Source organism: Amphiura filiformis, chromosome 4, assembly GCF_039555335.1.
Source record: "Amphiura filiformis chromosome 4, Afil_fr2py, whole genome shotgun sequence".
In the NCBI taxonomy this organism is placed as follows: domain Eukaryota; kingdom Metazoa; phylum Echinodermata; class Ophiuroidea; order Amphilepidida; family Amphiuridae; genus Amphiura; species Amphiura filiformis.
The window spans coordinates 47,022,060-47,043,377 of record NC_092631.1 but is presented as its reverse complement, the minus strand read 5'-3'; the positions used below and the strand labels follow the sequence as shown (position 1 = coordinate 47,043,377).

General features: G+C 36.3%; 1 protein-coding gene across 2 annotated transcripts in view; it reads right to left on the bottom strand.

The window, feature by feature from the left end:
* Positions 1 to 5,629: 5,629 nt before the first annotated feature.
* Positions 5,630 to 21,318, bottom strand: part of LOC140150963 (uncharacterized) — a 20,191-nt gene continuing 4,502 nt past the window's right edge. The window contains exons 3-10 of one of the 2 annotated variants that reach the window (XM_072173125.1): positions 19,030 to 19,079; positions 18,218 to 18,322; positions 16,766 to 16,881; positions 14,688 to 14,765; positions 14,179 to 14,295; positions 12,250 to 12,324; positions 10,232 to 10,453; positions 5,630 to 8,219 (exon numbers count right to left, since the gene is read on the bottom strand). In XM_072173125.1, coding sequence (XP_072029226.1) covers positions 7,926 to 8,219; positions 10,232 to 10,453; positions 12,250 to 12,324; positions 14,179 to 14,295; positions 14,688 to 14,765; positions 16,766 to 16,881; positions 18,218 to 18,322; positions 19,030 to 19,079 — 1,057 coding nt within the window. In that variant the 3' untranslated portion in view covers positions 5,630 to 7,925. The remainder of the gene's footprint in view (positions 8,220 to 10,231; positions 10,454 to 12,249; positions 12,325 to 14,178; positions 14,296 to 14,687; positions 14,766 to 16,765; positions 16,882 to 18,217; positions 18,323 to 19,029; positions 19,080 to 21,318) is intronic. The other variant, XM_072173124.1, reaches the window with a different exon arrangement.

Sequence of the window (21,318 nt, the reverse complement as noted above, 5' to 3'; positions counted from 1 at the left end):
TCAAGTTTTAGTAAGGGGACTGAACTGCGATCATATCAGAATTTTGATCAAAGATTCCTAGGATAGAAAGCTCGGGCCAAAAAATACTGCCATTGGTACAAATTCTGCTTCAATTGAAAGCTCAGGTCATTATTTATTAAGTAACAAGAAAAGAACCTTTTGGCTTTGGCTTGCATGATGATTGAAAACTGGTCAGTTGTGCGAGTATGTACACACGAGCATTGTATATTGCTGATTTATGTGGCTACTATAAAAATGATGTAGACACATGCATGAATAATGAGGTTCCACAGGTAACGTTTATGAGGGTTTAAGACTAACCCTTTCAGTGAGTCGGAAAGTGTTTTATACGTGGATATTTCTGATTTTTGTTTTGATGCTATACAGATGGAATGATGTTAATTCTTTAGGATGATTGAATTTTGGGAGCGATTGCCGAATAGGGTGCAACTCTACTAGTCTTATTACAAGACTGCCCTACCCCAACCCTAACCCCTAACCCTAAACTCCGTAAACGAGGACTGGACTCAAGTCTAGCAAGTTGCACCCTATTCGGTAATTGTACCGAATTTTGTGGCTTAAATATATTGGAGTCGGCCATTCCAGTTGAAATTCATACACCCCCTATGTAAGACATGGCCTGAATAAATCTCCCGCCGAAGAGACGAGATTTCAAATGGAGTTACCCATTCATGTAACCCCATTTGAACTCCCTGTGTTTGGAAGATTGAACTTCCATAGGGGTGTATGGATTTCAACTGGAATAGCCCGGGACTGTCAGCAAGGAGTAGTTGAATGTATTTAGTAATTGTTTGTGTTACAATGGATTTGTAAACAAATCTTTATGTTGGCAAAATATACTGAATTTGCTATTGTTGTGGAATTGTCCAAAATTTGTGCAGGTGGTTGGTGCATTGGTTTTACATTCAATTATCAGGCCATTTTCTTTGTCACCTCATTTTGTGAGACTTCTAAAAGCATTAAATTCTAATACTTCTGTGACAAGCACTTTAAATGTGCTTCCATTACACTAACAAAAATTTGGTAGACTGGAAAAAACAAATAGTATGTAAGACCAGTGCAAGGTTGTAACAATTTGCAGAGGATTTTATATTATGAAACACTTATGAATGACTGGAGTTGATCCACAAAAAACATGGTAAATATTGCCAAAGAAATTTATAAGTTGGCAATTACCAAGGCATTTTTACTCATAGGGAGACCAAATTCCCTTACATCTTGAGAATGTAGAAGCCTCTCCTGTGAGGCATTAGTTTTTGATACAAATAATTATAATCTCTGACATGGTTCATATGATTGGTAAGTTTATAGATTTTTGACTGCACAGGAACGGTTTAAGTAATGGATCAATGGACCCAATATGTCGTATATCTTGATGTTAGAATTGTTACCAGTATTTTCTGTAAATAAGTAGACCTTATTTGTGAATAATGTACAGATGTAATTATGAATACTGTAAAAAGTGTAGGAAAATAAACTACATTAACATGATTTATTTGGAGTTCTTTGTGTCTTCTCTCGGTCGTTTGAATCAAGTTTTGGGATATGCAATACATACAGGATGATTTAAAAAGATGTGTACCCAACTTTGTATACACTTTTTTTGTGTGTATATTTGCGGAAATAAAGTGGTCAGAATAAGTAATCGGAAGATATATTATTTCTAAAATTCATATCATTTTCATTCAATTGATGTTGAACTGAAACCTGTGAGGCATCAGTTGAGTGAGCACGAAATGCTGTAGGACACTGATAGTGTGCATAATACTCGACTGTGTGCAACATCGTTTTGGTGTTTTCTAAGAGTGTACTTCAGAAGTATTAGATGTGTAAGGCTGATTACATAAAAGTATGGTATACGAAATACGCTCATTCTGAGTTCACATAGTATACTCTTATGTGAACTCGGCCTGATCGAATGAGCGTATTTTGTATAGCAAATACTTCTATGTGATCGCAGCCTAAAGACTTTCACCAATCATTAGGAAACACATTTATTTGCCTATTACAGCTTGCAATAAGAAATTATTTCAATATCTGTATTTTTATTTTTTAAGTTCATTTTAAATCACCCTGTATGAAGAGTTGATGAAAAAGGGATAATATCACTTCCAACACATTTTACAGATTTGTGATACAATAGCCCCTTTTTGAATAATGGCCATTATTTAAGGGAGCTTAGTTCCTTTTTTTGAGATGTTTATGTTTGAATATGGCATATATTGTATGCTATATTAAAACAATTTTGAGTGCATTGGGATATTCCATTTAAAATCCACACTACCCCTGTGGAAGATTTTGGAAATATCTTCACAGGAGGAGTATGAATTTGAGATGGAATGAGCACAGGCAGTTCCATTAAAACTTGCCCTCCCTCAGTGAAAGATTCAGGTTGAGGGTCTATGAAATTCAAATGGAGCTGCCTAATGTGTTCATTCCATTAGAAATTCATACTCCCCCTGTGGAGTAGTGTGGATTTTAAATGGAATAGCCCTTTGCATGTACACAACTGCTGCTAATAAATAAACAGCTGTTACATAATAGATGAGATGATGGTCAATGTCGATAAACTTGAGAACAGCATACAACCAATTCACTTTTCAATAGCATATGCCCTTGGTTCGATTCAGCGGGAGTTTGAATGCAGGGATCCTCGACAAAACGGGGTACGTGACATGCTGCCGGGCAAAGAACAAAGACAGCTGTTGGACAAACTTAGGTATGACAGTACACGTTGCCTTGTCTTAATCAAAACCAGAAGTAGAAAAATAGTTTGGGCCTGACGTCCCTTTGTGTCAAACTCTGCGGTCTGTGATTGGTCACAATTACGTAACAAGGATAGGCCTCCGGTAGGCACTTTCCTGCTTACGCTATGCTAACTTACTAATCACAGGCTGTGCGAAGTTTGATTGCAGGGACGTCAGACACAAAATGTTTTCATGTTTTTATCTATCACTTGATAAATTTTTATCCGAAATTTGAACATGATGAAAGAGACAAGGGTTTGTGAAAACCATTGGACACAAACATGGATTCATATAAATTATCAACATTTTATTTTAATCACTTCTTATCAAAATGTGTTTCAAAAATAAAATATGACATAAACATCTATGCTACAAAATATACTGGAGTATATACATTTATAAATTGATATATAATTCATGATTTAATTATATAGTTTGAGTTGTATAGTATAATTGGCAATTTTTTTGAAAGACATGCATTCTATGCTACATTGCTGTAAAGTTGTGTTTCTTCAGTTGTACATAATATACCTAAGAGAAATGGTAAACCCCCTACTGTTCAATCATGGAAAAAATATTGGCACCCTTTGACTATCTTGATGAATCTCTGCCTTGCTATTAACACAATTTAATGCCACTGTACAAAGCCATGTTGTCATCACGTCTGTGAGACATACCCTCCAACATTGAAAGATGTGGAGTGGGGAAGGCCCAGGGGTACTCAAGTTTGGTTTGGGTAGGGTTGTGCTGCTGAGAATTTGAAAATGGACCCATCATATACTACCAATTTATCAAGAAATTTGGATCCATTGATGTACCAAAATAAAAAAATTTTGGCCAAATTAACACAAATTGTCTTAATTTTTACAACTTTTCCCAAAAATTTTGGGATTAAATTTCAAATATTGTGCCTACAATAAGGCTGAAAATGCTAGGCATGTCCCTGTATGGCCATTTGTACCAAGTTCCCTTCTCCCCCAATAAAGGCAGGGTCTCTACTCTAAATTCATGACAGACTTGTATACACTCCCCTTCATACTATTGGTATGACATTTGAATCGTTTTGAGCAAGTGTGCCAATTTGTTTTTCACGAATTATAATCTAGGGTCGTCTACATGTGTTCTCTTGCATCCTTTATGCCCATGCAGCCTGGGGCAACAAATTTCCCCTGTTACCCCCTTGTCAGCAGACAGTGTGCGAGGCTGTAAGCCAATTTTATGGCAGTCAAATTTGAAAATTAACCATGCTTGCCAAACACACATTTTATAACATTTTAAATGTTTTGGTTTTGGTATAATGTCCGATTATATAAAGGTCATGAATACGTTTTTATGTAAATACATTCAATTACAACAACATTTTTAAAATGTTGTCAATATGTTTTTGTAAAACATTTTTTGCAAACATTTTATTGTGAAATATTTTGTGAATGCTTAAATAACATTATGTTAGAATATAGTTAAATAAGTTTTCAAAAAATGTTTTTAAACATTATGAAAATGTTTTATGCCCTTTATAACCCAACATTTAAACGCTTAGCAACCTTTTCTAACCTTTTGCGAATAATGTGAAAATGTTGTGTGTTTGCTGGGTAGGCCTACATATTGCATGTATATAGTTTACATATACTTGTAAGCAGTAGATGACCAAGGCATATACACTAAGCCAAAAAAGAAACTTATAATTTTTCACAAGGTCGTATCTTAAAATCCTGTCCATGAAAATTAACCAAAATTACATACAGAATTGCCTCGATACTCTACTCTAAACACATGTCAGTAACCAAGCAATTGTCCAACTGACACAATAGCAAAATGCACTGATATGGAACAGCTTCCTGGACGACATTCACAGCCCTATTGGCACCCAGTAAACGAAATCTGTGAGAATGGCGTCTTGAATCACAGGTCACAAACTTACCAACAGCTACAAACAGATCACAAACTTACCAGGATCATCATGTCACATGTCCAAACAAATAATGAAGTCCTTTAGTAACGGGTATGTCCACCGTGCGCTTGCACGCATGCTGTGCACCTGCTTCTCATGCTTCTAACCAGTTACTGATGATATCCTGGGGAAGATTGCCCCAAGCTTCCCGTTACTTAAGGACTTCATTATTTGTTTTGACATGTGACATGATGATCCTGGTAAGTTTGTTTTGACTCTCTTTAATGTTTTTAACTTAATGTTGTTAAAATTGTTGGCTGTGACCTGTGATTCAAGATTTCATTCTCACAAATTTCTTTTGCTGTGTGCCAATAGGGCTGTGAATGTGGTTCAGGAAGTTGTTCCATATCAGTGCATTTTGCGGTTGTGTCAGTTGGCCAACTGATTGGTTACTGACATGTGTTTAGAGTAGAGTATTGAGGCCATCCTGTGTGTAATTTTAGTTAATTTTAATGGACAGGATTTTAAGATATGACCTTGTGAAAAATTATAAGTTTCTTTTTTGGCTTAGTGTATAATGAGGAAGAAAGCACTTGCACTTTAAAAAAATATAATGTATTATATTATGGTCAAATAAATCACATTACCTGATCAATTTGTGGAGTACTCTGGCAGGATATTACATATAACTGCACAAAATCCTTGAATACATCCCTATAAAAAACTCTACATGATAAAAATAATTATTTTTAACAATTTCAAAAACTACTATTTTTTTGTTGCTGTTTCTACTAACATCTAGAAACACCAGAGTGATCAAGATTCCTGATAGGAATTGAAATGTTTCTGAGTGAGTATATAGTTTTAAGATCTGAAAAAGAACCTTTTCTACTTAATTTTTTTAATTAGTTACCCAAATTTAAGCAGCATATAAGGACAGCAAATGTAATTTGCATTGCAAAATTACCCGCTTTTATGCAACTTTTAAGTTACAATACATCTTTCTTACAGATTGGTATTCTGTTACACTCGTATTCTACTTCTAAACAAAGGATTCCTCTAACTTCAGTCAAGAGCAGTATGGAAACTTTCATGTTGTGATTTAAACAATGAGACCTATTATTTGGTGGCACACAATGTATGATCATTTTTGTCGGGTGTATTACATATAGTGACGGATGTAAAATCAGGTGTATGTCAATCGCAAATATTTCAAGAAATGAACAATGGTAAATGGTGAGAAGGTAGATTGTATTTGGCAAGGATTATTCAGTGTCTATTAAAAGCAGACTCCCGGAGCAGACCAGGTATATCGTCACCAAAAGTTATCCGCTAGGTCCCTGAAAAGTTATCGGGTAGTTATCCGCTTGTTCCAAAAAAAAGTCATCGGGTAGTTACCCGCTAGTTTCCCAAAACAGTCATCGGGTAGTCATCCGGTACCTATTACCTGAAAGGTATCCACTATGGTTTCCCAAAATTTTATCGGGTAGTCGCCCGCTACCTATCTAATTTGCATGTGAAATTTGCCGGTGACTATCGGGAAGTTATCCGAAAAGGTCTGATTTTTTTGCTATGGGGGTTTCCCAAAATTTTATCGGGTCACCCGCTACCTATCTAATTTGCATGTGAAATTTGCCGGTGTCTACCCGGTGACTATCGGGAAGTTATCCGAAAAGGTCTGATTTTTTTATATGGGTAGTTATTTCCAAAATATTAAAATTTTGTAAATGATACCGACTAGTCAATCCAGGTCAAAAAGTAGTTGGAACGCTATCGTGTTCACGCGGTGCGATATCGCGTATGCACGGTGCGATATCGCATGCTCGCGTTGTGATATCACGTGCTCACATTGTGCTATCGCGGAGTATCAACAGGGGTGTGCGCAGAGCCCAGACAAACAGGTAAGTCTATGGCGCTATGTGACTAACAGGTGCATCTCATCAGACCAATAGGCATATTTTCAAGACATGATTAACATAAAAATCATCAGTTATGGTAAGGCCTATATAACCCGTTTGCGTTCACATTTCTCCCGATTGAATTGACGGCCTACATCTATACTACTAGAATTTCGGGGTGTTTTTGGGTCCTCCAATGTGGTAGCAGGACAGGACTTGGAAGAGGTGAATGATGGGTTTTCAGATCATGAGTACCGAAGTAAGCGTCACAGCTACAAACCAGAGGTGATTAAGTTGTGTCTTAATCATTGAGAGACGTCTATCGTAGTAGTTTGAAAAGTCAGGACAAGTATTATGGGTAACAGGTGTTGGGTAATTAGAGATAGGCCTATCACGAGAACAGCCCAACATGAGAACCGCGAAATCTATTATTATACTTGACATATGGTACTAAAATTTTGCTTTCTTTGGTGTGAAGTCTGAACTGTTTCCTACTTCTACAACCTTCCCCCTGCCCCCCAATCAATGTTTGATGTCTTTAGGAGTGCATGACCAAAAAAAACAGCCATGATCGGGGGAATATTTGAAGTACCCATGTTAAAGTGTTCCAACAATTTTGACCAGGATTGTAGTACTTAACATCAGGATCTGAAGGGGCACGGCAACTTTTTTAGGGCAAGTTGATAATTGCCTTGGATTTTCACTGAAAAGGCAAGGCAGCACAGCAGTTTGTAATATTTCAAGAGGGCATTATGGCAACTGTTGAAAATTTGAGAAGGGCACCAAGGCAATTTTTCAAAAGTGAAGAAAACACACACAAACATAGATAGATGATTTTATAATGAAGGGGCAGGGCTGGGGCACCGCGGCAACTTCATTAGAGGGCACGACAAATGACTGCCTTGGGTAAAGGACATATTTTGAGGGCATTACGGCAGTGGGGATGGGCACCCACAGCAAAATGCCATGGGTGCCGTGGGTTAATTCGAGGGCTGCTTAACATAATTTTATGTTATATAGATTGCCAAAGATAATAGTAATACATCACTATCATTTATGATAACCATTTTTTGTGAAATCTCAATATATATATACGTCACTATGAATCCGCCCGATTGTTCATCATCCATCGGTATGTGATACACCCAACAATTTAATAGAGGCCGTCAGCGTGACGTCATATGCCGCCATCTTGTGGGTACACGCTGTGATGGTCGTTCGATCTCCGTACGTGAACATCAAAATCACCGTGTTGACGCGTGATAACCGCTGCGTAGCAAGCCGCGCCCTTTGCGTAGTGTCCGACGCATGAACACGCAGATCGTTTGTACCCACAAGATGGTGAAAGGCTGACGGCCTCTATACGTACTAAATATCTACAATTTTGACATAGTTATTGATATGTTCCACCAGGTTGAGATAGAATGAACGCATACCTATGACTAACAACCCCGACTTATACGATGCTTTGACAATGCGCTGGAGACTACCCTGTAAATTGACCTGCATAATAAAGGTCATCTTAGTCTTCATAGGTTCGGTATCCATCTCATCTTCATCTGAGTCATCCATATTTGATGTTGATGCTGCTGCTGTAGGCACTGGTTCTAACACTGGTTCTAATACACACCCAGTTACACCAACTGATATCCGCACTGCTTCCTGTTGCAGATCAAAGAAAAGTTGAACTGTCAAGCATATATCTACATGAACATTATTGTATTCTCAATGGTGGAAATTGTGTGTGTTTGTTAAGGTGTGGAACCCACACTGTGGGTGCCACATGGCATGCTTTACCCTATACTATATCCCTAGAATACTCCATAATTACCCGTTACAAGTTCTGCACATCCCAAACCAATTCCTACATATACTTTGATCAGCTCGTAATAGGCGGGAATTGTTAGGCTTTTACCACTACGCCGAAAAAGTAGATCCACGTTAAGAGTGATATTGTGCATCTGGAAGATCTACAATGTGCATGTTAAAGAAAGTAGACAAGTATAGGACTTGAATTAATAATTTGTGATTTTTCTGGCGTGGTGTCACAAGACAATTCTCTAAATAAAATATATTGATATTAATCCGCGATGTTAAAATTCCCGCCGATTACGAGCTGATCAAAGTATAGAAATCAACAGAGCCGAAGCCAGGGGGTGCAATGCACCCCCAACCAAATTTGCAAAAGTATACAAACAGTCCATTTCGTCGACGGGTCCTTAAAGAACTTTAGCAAAATTACCCTCGATTAGAGAAAAGCGAGGGTAATAAATTTTGTTTCACTGGTTTCATTTTCTGATATTGGATTTCATAATTTGATCTCATATACCTCGACACCTGCTGATGTTTGACCTTTTGCATGTCAACACATTCCTGGTGCTCTGGAGGTCAGCTGGGTAGGGGAGTGAGTTTCAGGACTGGAATTGCCAGAGGGCATATAATATGGTGATCCAGCTGATTAGGATGACAGATTGACCACTGTGTTTTTCAGACTAACTTTCATGCTCATGGCAATTGCCATGGCAACTGGCTGTCAAAGCTGAAAACATTTGAAGAAAGCATGGATTCAAAAGTTTTAAGGATATGTACATGAAATGCCCAAAATGTAAAAAATGTGCGAGCGTAGCGAGCCAAAAAATTGAATTTTAAAAGCTTTTTTGGGCAATAAAGGTCAAAATTTGGGGAAGAAAGTCCACTTTTCACAAAAACGGCTATGGGCCTGGAGTTCATGCATGAACCTGATCTGCCTTTTACATGTATATGAAACAGAACTAAGGGAATCCATACCAAAAAGTCTCTCTGACTCAGTAATGTGACAGATTCACAGATTGAATGGACACATGCAGCAAATAGGTCTGAATATGGGTACAAACCAAAATGATCCTGTCAGAAGTTTAATTTCAAAGCTGATAGCTGTAATAAAACCCCAAGTGGGTCAAAATAACATTGATGCTTTACTGTAAGAGCATAGGAGAAATAATCAACATTTTTAACCCCTCCTTCCCTACTATTTTCATTCATAGGGCATCATCAATCTTTCAGTTTGTTCCCTAGAAACATTATTGAAGGGAAAAAGAAGAAAGAAATAACAGAATAAGAAAAAAACGGAAAGAAAACAGATAAGGGAGAAAGAAGAATAGAAATAAATGGTATATGATACCCAGTAGGTTGACATTTCAAGTTGATAATCAATATTAATTGAAATTCAATTTTACTGTTGAAACAACACTGATTCAACGTTGAAATGTAAACCTGTCAGTGGCATAACCGGTTGGGGGACCATCAGTTCATATGCATCTTACGCCATCATTGCACGACCTGCACTTGTGAAAAAAATTTGGGCTCAGCAATTGACAATTGTGCAGGGAGAAGAAACAAGTTTTGTGCCCCCCCCACTTTTTAGATTCTTGAGCACTCTGAACAAACAAAAGTGGGGTCAAAGTAACAATTTCCATCAGCAAAAAAATGTTCTGTTGGCAGTTTGGCATGTTCAACAAGTTTGTGCCCGCCCCTTGATTCAGAAAACCTGGCTATGCCACTGAAACCTGTGTCTACCGAGAAAAAGAAAAAGAAGAATCGAATGACCTGGAAGAAAAGTGAAAGCAAAAAACAGATAGGAAAGGAAAAATATCAGGTAAATGAAAGAAAGAAAAAGGAGATAACAGAAATCATACCTTAACCGACGGAGTGCTCTTTGAGTGATTGACAGATGTAATTAGCAAACCACAGGTCTCTCTAGAGGTCATGTGATTAGGCATCGCCATCTTGAGAACGGTTGCGCATCTTGGTCTTGTGCGTGGCAGATTGCGTATTTCATGGAAACAGTCTACAATACTGCATGAAGGCTTACAGGAGATCTTCTCCAGGACCTTTTCTTTCCTGAAAGGGAAGTCCAGCTGTATGCATACATGAAAGAAACATACCCAGTAAGATATTTCAAAATATGGAAGGCTACAAATATTTATAAATTCACTTGGGTGGCAATTCATAAGATGAAATAAATCACACAAAAGTGGGGTTTGGGCCCGGGGGGGTGGGTGGGTACTCAGTACAAATGACCATACGGGGGCGTGCCGCAAACATGGGTAGCATTTTCGGCCTTCTGGTATATCAATGACCCCTTTTCAAAGCCTATTTTGGTATATGAATGGGTCCTTTTTCAAAATGTTCTCAATTTTTTCGGAAAACAGCCCAATTTTTCCTTAATCCAGCCAAAATTTTCAAAATTTTCCCGAAATTTTGGGAAAATTTGTAAAAACTAAGACAATTTTGGTTAAATTCAATATGAAAATTTTGACTTTTGGTATATCAATGGGTCCAAATAACTTGAAAAATTGGTATATTTATGGGTCCACTTCCAAAATCTCAGCGGCACGTCCCTACCAAAACCAAACTTGAGTACCCCCCCCCCGGGTGTTTGGGGTAATTGGCATTTGTCAAGGAATAGGGGTTTATATTGGTTGAATGGGAAGCATGTATTGGGTGTCCTGTCCTCAGGGGTGAAGCCAGGGGATGGCTGCTCCCTCCCCCATTACCAAAAGGCCAAATAGGTCCACTTTACGAGTGTTGCAGGTGAAAAAACAACAGTTTTTACGCTTTTTTTGTTTAAAAAAAGGTCATAATTTGTTAATTTGCCAGCTAAAGCAATAGTGCTTTTCATTACCATAAACTTCATTACCATAAACAATTACAGAATGCAAAAATATAGTTTTAAAAAGTAAACATACATTGTTTACCAAAACAATACAGTGTTCAAATTAGTTGATGATAAACCAAGAGCATCTTTAAGTTTGATTATCAGTTTTTGAACAATTCGTCGGCTGTATTCCATAGTGGCGTATAGTGATTTTTGGTCATTTTTTTGAAAATTGGCACATATGTTTTTAATGATGTTCTCTTTCATTTTTTCTAAGTCTCATCAGTCATAATTAGCTAATTAATTAGTAATTAATTAATTAAATGTGGCGTATAGTTACAAAGTGACATTTTTGTATTCCATAGTGGCGTATCGACCATACGCCACTTTTTATACACATTTTATAATTATGAAATATCGGCAAAATGAAAAACATCGTATGTCATAGTGGCGTACATCGTATCGGACCTATACGCCACTATGGAATACTGAACGACAAAAGTAACGCCATAGGGATTACACGGCGACGAGGTGGCGTCGGTTAACGTTAGGTTAGGGTATTGCGTTTTGTTTGTTTTCCATAGTGACGTATAGTTTTATTTTCAGTTTGCCAGCAATAGTATGTATTTATTTCTTTTGAAAAATATATAACAATAAAATCTATTTAGTTTACTACAGAAATATCACATCATTTACAAAATATAATGAATGTCTGATTTACACAACTCGATTTTAAATTGGCATTTCTTCAAACCCGATTTTCTTGAAAAGTTGTTTATTCGCGGCGCCCCACTATACACCACTATGGAATACAGACGATGAATTAATGAAATGTATAGTTTATTAAAAAACAACTGATCACAATTATCAGGAATTAACATTTTAAAAGTGTTTCAAATTGATGAAACAAAGGTTACACTTTCTTGTGTATGTGAAAAGTAGTGTTTTCTTCAGACAAAGTATTTCAGTCCAAAACATTTGTCAGTTTGTTGAAAAATAAACTTAGTTTATTGGCACTAAACTTCATTGTTGTTGTGATCCAACCAATATGCCTACCTTGCCTCCTTGTGTAAGAGATTTTTGCAGGAATCCATAGACCAATCTCATCTTAGCATCAACTATCCCTTCAACCTGAAAGTAAACAGATAAGTGTCAACAACTGCAACTGGTATAGACCCTACACAGCGTCATCATCCCTATATCTTCGTGTCAAAAATAATACAGCGATTCCTCTCGTTTTTCAAAAGCTACGCATGACGATTTTGTTCAAAATAGGCCGAGCGACTCAGGTTAGGCATACCATTTACACGATATGAGATACCACAGAGTTTCTATTCTACATGTTTTTACGATTTGCGCCTGCTCAGTACCCCATATGGTGTTGCCATTACAAGAAAATTTGATTTGTTGTCAGGTAAAACCCAGGTTTTGTTTTCAATACACTAACTGGATATTCAATACACTAATAGGCGATTGCTGTTGTCATTATACGCATATAGTTGTGATATATTCAACTGTTTGAGAATTAAAATCAGATCCACATATGCTCTATAGAATATTAAATCACAAGTCTATAATACAATGCACTATATCGAGAGCTATCCAAACACTATGCAACTTTCTTTATCTGCGTCAATAATAGAATATTGATTTTTATCGAATTGAATACATCTCTACATTTTGAGTTTGTACTTCAGCACTGACAATGACTGAGCGATCTAGCGATCGATTCCTAGCCAATCAGATAGGACTCCTTTTTTTGCGTTCGGTGAAATACCAATTGCCCGTCGCTCACCAAAGGAGTATTAAGTTGCAGGGAAAAAATCTTTATAATACATGGTGTCGACACTCTGCCCTATCGAATAAACCAACCAGAAATGGCAGCCATATTGGTGGACAGTCCAAGATGACCGAGGGACAGGTCTCTAGTTCGATTCCACGACCATTCATACTTATCACTATTTTATTGTATTTTTTGTGATTTCTCTGAGTCCCAACTGTCAGATTCAGCATCTTTAATAGCGTCCATCATGACAGGGTGCAGGCCCGTACGCAGGATTTCATTTGGGAGTGCTGATTTTGTGAAAAGTGGACTTTCTTCCCAAAATTTTGACCATTTTTGTCAAAAAAAAGCATAAAAAACCTGATTTTTTTGCTCGCTATGATCGCAAATTCTGAAATTTGGGGACTTTTTGTATGCTTTTCAAATTTCTTTTTTTTTTTTTTTTGGGGGGGCTCCTGCGTGCACGGGGCTGACAGGGCTGACATCATCTACTTACTTAAATATTATAGGACTACATTTCCATGGTACCGGTAATACAAAAGATTATTATTTAACAATATCACTGGAAAGTGAACCTTTAGTTTGACCTAACTAACTAGGAATGAAAGTTTCATTTCAAGATTTAGTCAAAGGAAAATATCAGAAAAATCTGAAAGAAAGCACTACCACAGAAGCGACTCAGTTCTTAGCGACAGCTATGATGGTTGAAATCAGCCCTTGCTGGATCCCGCTGACTAGGAGTAATAGGTTGACCATTATTTTTTACGACTTAAAACTTACACGATCTCTCCCATCTGTGGTACACTTGCAGGATTTAACATTAATTACTAATCACACACCAATCAAAATTTAGCCAAAATCATACAAATCTGCTCATTGTAGATAATGCTTAATTATAATATCATTCATGGTTTTTCTGAGACAGCAATCGACCACATTTCTATTTGGTGGTACAGGGTGTATCAAAATGATTGGTACCCATCAGTTTCCAGTGATTATGGACAGGGCTACCAGTACAAAATACAACCCAGGAGCTATCTTATTTATAAATGAATGTTATTAAAGGTCATTTAACTATAAATCCTGGACATTTCAAGGGGATCAAATGTTGCATATTGAAGAAGCAAGCTTGTCAATGAACACCAAAACTGATGGGTACCAAACATTTTGCTACACCCTGTATTAAATCTTTATGCACCTACCTTGATAATGGCATGTTGATTCTCATTGAACCCCATTCTAGACACCGTCACTCCATCCTTTACATCATGTTTCTTCCAATCAGTTCTACCAGCTATACTCACTAGTTCCTCCCATTGCTTTAAAACATAAAAGTACATGTAAAACGGATGTTGAGTATTTTCCTTGCAAATTATTTGAAAATTAGTATAGCACACAGGAGATGCCATCCTCCCTTTTTATTTATGCATATAAATGTTAATGTCTTTGTTAATTTTAACTTTTTAGTTCCATTTGGTCTGCTTTTGATTTTGATTTTGATTTATTCTGTTTTCTGTTTTTCATCCCATGTGTTATTGGCACAACACATTACTCACACAAGGCAAACAAGTACAAACTTTAAATCAAGATTTACTAGTCGCATGGCAAGATGATCTGTAGTTACACTATTTTGCCATTAATGATTGACACACAAACATGGCAGAGTACCTACTGAACAAGAATATGGACATAATGATGATTTCAGACGTACCTGTTTTCTCCATTCTGGGTCCTTATACATTTCTTCTTTTGCTCCCGTCTGTAAGCTACACATCCTGTCTAATTTAGCCTAGAAATGACACAATAAATCAAGCAGGGATCTGGAATGAGTGTTTTGAGCGTTTCAACAGTATTTTTTGTGGGACATGAGAGCACATCAGACATATCGAATTGCATTCTGAATACTGAAGAATGTCTTTCTGATATCAAATAATTTTCATTTTTGAAATTCACGATATAATACAAATTTTATGACAAATTATTAAAATTTGATATTTTTCACATTTTGATATATAACAGTCCTCAAAGTAAATTTGATAAATCTTATGATATATTCTTAAAGTGTATGTAGCTGGGAGGAAAAGCCGATGATCAATTGAAAATTTTGACCTTTCATATTGAAGATATGGATTTTTTTCCCAAAAAGATCTCATTTTTTTGGTGTTTTTGGAAAAAAAAATCCATATCTTCAATACGAAATATCAAAATTTTCAGTTTACTTGAGTACTGTTAAATATCAAAAATATCAATTTTTAATCATTTGCCATAAAATGTGTATTACATTTCAAATTTCAAAATCAAAATTATTTTATATCAGAAGGACATTCTTCGTATTCAGAATACAATTCGATATGTCTGATGTGCTCTAATGTCCCACAATAAATACTGTCCAAACGTTCATACCCCATCCCTTAAATGAACTTATAGATATTTTACTCAACTCATAAGAGGCAAACATTGGGCTATTCCAGTTGAATTCCATAAACCCCTTCTGGAAGACATGCTCTTAATCTTCTACACAGGGGTGTAAATTTCATATGGAGTCCCACATTCAGGTAGTCCCATTTGAAATCTACATCCCCTGAGAGGGTGTATGGATTTCAACTTATTCTTACAGAAATCTATGAAAATACACACTACACTAGCTTCCAGAGAAGATTGGCACCATCTTGCTTGAGGTACATGAGCATACACAGTGTAAACATGGAAGTGGGGGTCTGATTGGCTGATTCAGTAATAATTGAATTACACTTCAAAAAAGTGATCAGCACAGAGCAGCGCTCATAAAAGGAACACAAAACTCAGTATGTCTTTCTGATTAACAGAGCGTGCACATCAACCAGAGGAAGAGAGTGCTGCACTTCTCTGGAAGCTAGTGTAGTCATGAAGCACACTTGAAGTAGGGGCTGGGCTCAGCTCAGCCTGGTGCACAATTTTTATATGAATCTATGAGTCTCACCTATTACAGTTTAAAGTATAGTACTGGTATTTGTACATCATTTAATTAATTACAGCAATGCATTTGCTTCAGTTCTCTCTGCCTATTTTTTCTCTCTCTTTTTCCCCTCTACTCTCATTGTGTTAATGTGTGATTGTAGGATTACATCACAGTCAGGCTGGCCTATTGTATATACTGTGGACAGAGGAGGCTTAAAGGCATTCCTACAATGCACTATGATTGGGAAATTTGATCAATATAACCTAATTTTAGAGGCAAAGTCCCCATTGCCACACACACAAAATGGTAATTTTAAAACTGCAGCCAACGAGCTAATAGTTGAGACTTAGGACTGATATTTGATTTTCTTACAGGAAACATTCATATTGTCCCACTGCATTAATTTTATTCCTAAGTCTCGATGTTATGAATGTTAAATAATAGGATGAAAACACCAGATATTTGCACACAATTCCAATGCAAAGCATGATCAACTGTACCACATGTGTACAAAAGCCAGACATACAAGGTCAGAAACCCCATTGGGTTGTGGGAATGTCTTTAAACATCTTCTGTACTGTGGATCAGCAATGCCCTTTATATATGCAATTTATATACCTTGAATATTTCCCATCAATTGTTAATTATTAATTAATTGCATGATATATAAACTCCTTGGTAAAAACAACAGGTCTATTTTGTGAACTGCTATTCAGTCATCATATTTAGGCACTGCAATATTAGCCCCTCTCTGACACTTCCACCCTCCCGCGTTGACGGTTTCTGGACAGGCCCCTGTAGCAGGAGCCACCTGTTAGAAGCTAATACATTGTATTTGGACTCAAACTTACATGTGCTGTGAATTTAACAGATGCACGACTACGTCTTTTCAGTGCGGTTTCAGCTGAAGCGCCCTCTATGGCTGCATTAAGTACTTCCATCCACTCCAGTTTATCTTCATCACATTCTGCAGCAACAATGAATGAATAGGACAGCATGTTTGAATTTACATGAAGAAAATGAACAGTTTCTACTACTCCCTTTCAAAGTCTAAATTTGATTGAAATTTCTACTTTTCTTGTGTTGCATACTTTCTAAATTATTTGGATCATAACTATAACGATAACTATCAAAATATCACCAAACTGGTGGGGTAATAACAGAGACCAAAGATGTAATTCTTACTTCCAATATTCTGACTATGACTGATTATTAACAAATCACAAAGGTCATCACAAAAGTCCCACAGAGGAAGTCTGTAGTCCCACAGAGGAACAATCTGTAGTCCCACAGAGGAAGTCTGTAGTCTGTAGTCTCACAGAAGAACAGTCTGTAGTCCCACTGAGGAAGTCTGTAGTCTCACAGAGGAAGTCTGTAGTCTCACAGAAGAACAGTCTATAACAGAGACCAAAGATGTAATTCTTACTTCCAATATTCTGACTATGACTGATTATTAACAAATCACAAAGGTCATCACAAAAGTCCCACAGAGGAAGTCTGTAGTCTCACAGAAGAACAGTCTGTAGTCCCACAGAGGAACAATCTGTAGTCCCACAGAGGAAGTCTGTAGTCTCACAGAAGAACAGTCTGTAGTCCCACTGAGGAAGTCTGTAGTCCCACAGAGGAAGTCTGTAGTCTCACAGAAGAACAGTCTGTAGTCCCACTGAGGAAGTCTGTAGTCCCACAGAGGAACAGTCTGTAGTCCCACAGAGGAACAGTCTGTAGTCCCACAGAGGAACAGTCTGTAGTCCCACAGAGGAACAGTCTGTAGTCTCACAGAGGAACAGTCTGTAGTCCCACAGAGGAACAGTCTGTAGTCTCACAGAGGAACAGTCTGTAGTCCCACAGAGGAACAGTCTGTAGTCTCACAGAGGAACAATCTGTAGTCCCACAGAGGAACAGTCTGTAGTCTCACAGAGGAACAGTCTGTAGTCCCACAGAGGAACAGTCTGTAGTCTCACAGAGGAACAATCTGTATTCTCACAGAGGAACAGTTTGTATAGGAAGAGTCTGTAGTCCCACAGAGGAACAGTCTTTATTTAGTCCCACAGAAGAACAGTTTGTAGTCTCATAGATGAAGTTTGTAGTCCCAGAAGGAACAGTCTGTTCCCTCTAGTTCCCTGTACATACTGTGTATGGCTAAGACACAAAGACTTATAATATATTGCACAGTAAAAGTGCCATTTGGATGGTAACAAAAATTCTTGATAATACTTTTCAACAGAGTGGCTCATAGTAAAATATTGGATGACTGAACTATGTGCCATAATACCAACACAACCAAATGCCTAGATAAATCTTACCACAGCTGATAAAGTAGGTCCTAGTAGCGCCATCTTCAACCAGAGGTCCAACAGCAAATAGGTGAGGCTTCTCATTCTCATCGGCTTCTGGTTCACGAATAATATCTAAAAAATATAGCACAAGATGGAATGCAGTCAAAACAACTTGCAGTCAATACTCTAATATAACATTTCCAACTAATCTTCTTTTATTGGATCGAACAACTTTGTTTTTAAATAACAATAACTGATTTGAGCTTTTTGGGGCAACCTTTGTAAATGTTATGAAAATATTAAAAATCTAACCGTTAAATTTGAAAATGTTATGTTCCTACTTTGTGCTAATTCTTGTTTCTGTTTTCAACTTAGGCCAAAAATAATGTTTGATCTTTAATGATCTTATTAAAGGAGTATTTCGGGATCCTAGCATCCTCTATTTATGTCATTTTTCGTTAGATATCCACGAAAAAAACCTATTCCCAAAATTTCAGTTGATTCTGATTTTGCGTTCACGAGTTATGCATGATTATGTGTATTACACTGCTCCATAGACAATGCGTTGTAATTTCGTTCTGGTGCACCAGAACGAAATTCAAATTTCACGATATCTTTGCTTAACGAATTAATCTACAAGAAATATTTTGTACATAAACATTATGTAGCCAGAGGTTTCCAGTGATATAAAAATCTCAACTTTTTTTGAGAAAAGTGGGGGATGAGGCTGTAGATCACGAAATGCCCTTTTAATACCCTCCTTGATTGGTTCAAAATTGGACACAACATTCATTTTGGCCAATCGGCAGGTAGTTCTCATGAGGTTAAGTGTCACTTACATTTGTTGCTTAACTTCACTTGTCCTTTAGGAACTTTGTCAGTTTTCTTCCTGTAAAACAAATAATAACATCTGCATGTCAACTGAAACATGCAAATAAACAAAGAAACAAACAAAAACCAAGAACAATAATAAATTTGAGTATTATTGTTCAGTTTAATCCAGAACAAAAAAATAAAGAACAAAACTGTTTTGGACTCAACAACACAGATGTATATTCATGTTTGCTTTGAAGCCATAATGTATACATCATATCCATCAAATTTTAATATTTTTATTCTTTACTCAACATGCTGAAATAATAATCTATTAGTAGTATATTATTATTTTAGGATTTTGAGCCAAAATAACACTTGAGATAAGCTAAAAGAAACCCCACTGGCTATTTTGGTCATTTAATTTGGAGTTCTATGGGGTGACTAACAACAAATTTGACCAACTCTATTTTGGTGTAAGTTTGGTACATGTATTACTTACAAATATGCCAAAAAGAAGGTTTGAAAAATTAACCAATTCCATTTCAAAAGATTGGTCAGTTTGCTTTACAACAAAACTGGATGGGTAACAGCTCAGACAACATTAAATTTGCAGCAAACTGCCCTTTTTAAGAAATGACCAAACAAACATATATTTAACACTTAAGGGATCTGGAATGTGCTTTTTTTTTTTTAATTCACGATATAATACAAATTTTATGACAAATTATTAAAATTTGATATTTTTCACATTTTTGATATATAACAGTCCTCGAAGTAAATTTCATAAATTTAATGACATATTCTTAAAGTGTATGTAGCTGGGAGGAAAAGCCGACGATCAATTGAAAATTTTGACCTTTCATATTGAAGATATGGATTTTTTTCCCCAAAAGACCTAATTTTTTTTGTGTGTTTTGGGGAAAAAATCTTCAATCTGAAGGTCAAAATTTTCAATTGATCGTCGGCATTCCTCCCAGCTAATACTTTAAGAATATGTCATTAGATTTATAAAATTTACTTGTACTGTTAAATATCAAAAATATCAATTTTAATCATTTGCCATAAAATGTGTATTACATTGAGAATTTCAAAATATGAAAATTATTTGATATCAGAAGAACATTCTTCGTATTCAGAATGCAATTCGATATGTCCGATGTGCTCTAATGTCCCACAATAAATACTGTCCAAACGTTCATACCCCACCCCTTAATCCAGAACAAAAAATAAAGAACAAAACTGTTTTGGATTTAACAACACAGATTTATAGTCATGTTTGCTTTGAAGCCATAATGTATCATATCCATCAAATTTTAATTTTTTTTATTCTTTACTCAACATGCTGAAATAATAATCTATTAGTAATTTATTATTTCGAGTATTAAGCAGTATGCAGACTCCGAGTATTAGACATACAATATTGTATGTAACATATCTACGTTAATATTTAATCTATTGTCATTCTATTTCCAGTAATGATTTTAAACATTAGTACTGGAAATAGAATGAAATGTTTGATGACGTAAAATCGATAATAAGTTACGTATAATATCTGGTAGAAATATATTATCGATTTTACGTCATCAAACATTCATTAGAACTTAAACATTACTGGAAATAGAATGGCAATAGATTAAATAACGTAGATGTTACATACAATATTGTACGTCTAATAAAAAGTCTGCATACTGCTTTATTTCCTGCATTTTGAGTCGAAATAACAAGATAGCTGGCAAATAAAATGATATGATATAAGCTAAAAGAAACCCACTGGTTATTTTGGCCGTTTCTTTTTTTTTTTGAGTTCTATGGGGGACTAACAACAAATTTGACTGACTCTATTTTGGTGTAAGTTTGGTACATGTATTACAAATATGCCAAAAATTGGGTTTGAAAAAATAACCAATTCCATTTCAAAAGATTGTTCAGTTTGCTTTACAACAAAACTGGATGGGTATCAGCTTCCGGGGATCAGCTTAGACAACATAAAATTTGCAGCAAATTGCCCCTTTTAAGAAATGACCAAACAAACAAATATTTAACACTTAAGAAAAGAACACATTTCCTTTGAAGTTAAAGCCATATTATAACATTTGCTGAGGAGGACGCCCTCACTGATTTTTTAAAATTCATTTTTTACACGATTATATTGTACTTTATTAAACCAATATACCCTGCAAAAATCAAGACTCTAGGTGCTGTAGTTTTGTCAAAATCCGAGAGTTTGAATAAAACGATGGAACCGGCGTTTTATTATTACGATGGAATTATTAGTCGAACGTATACACGATGTTCATAACTTTTTTTTTTTT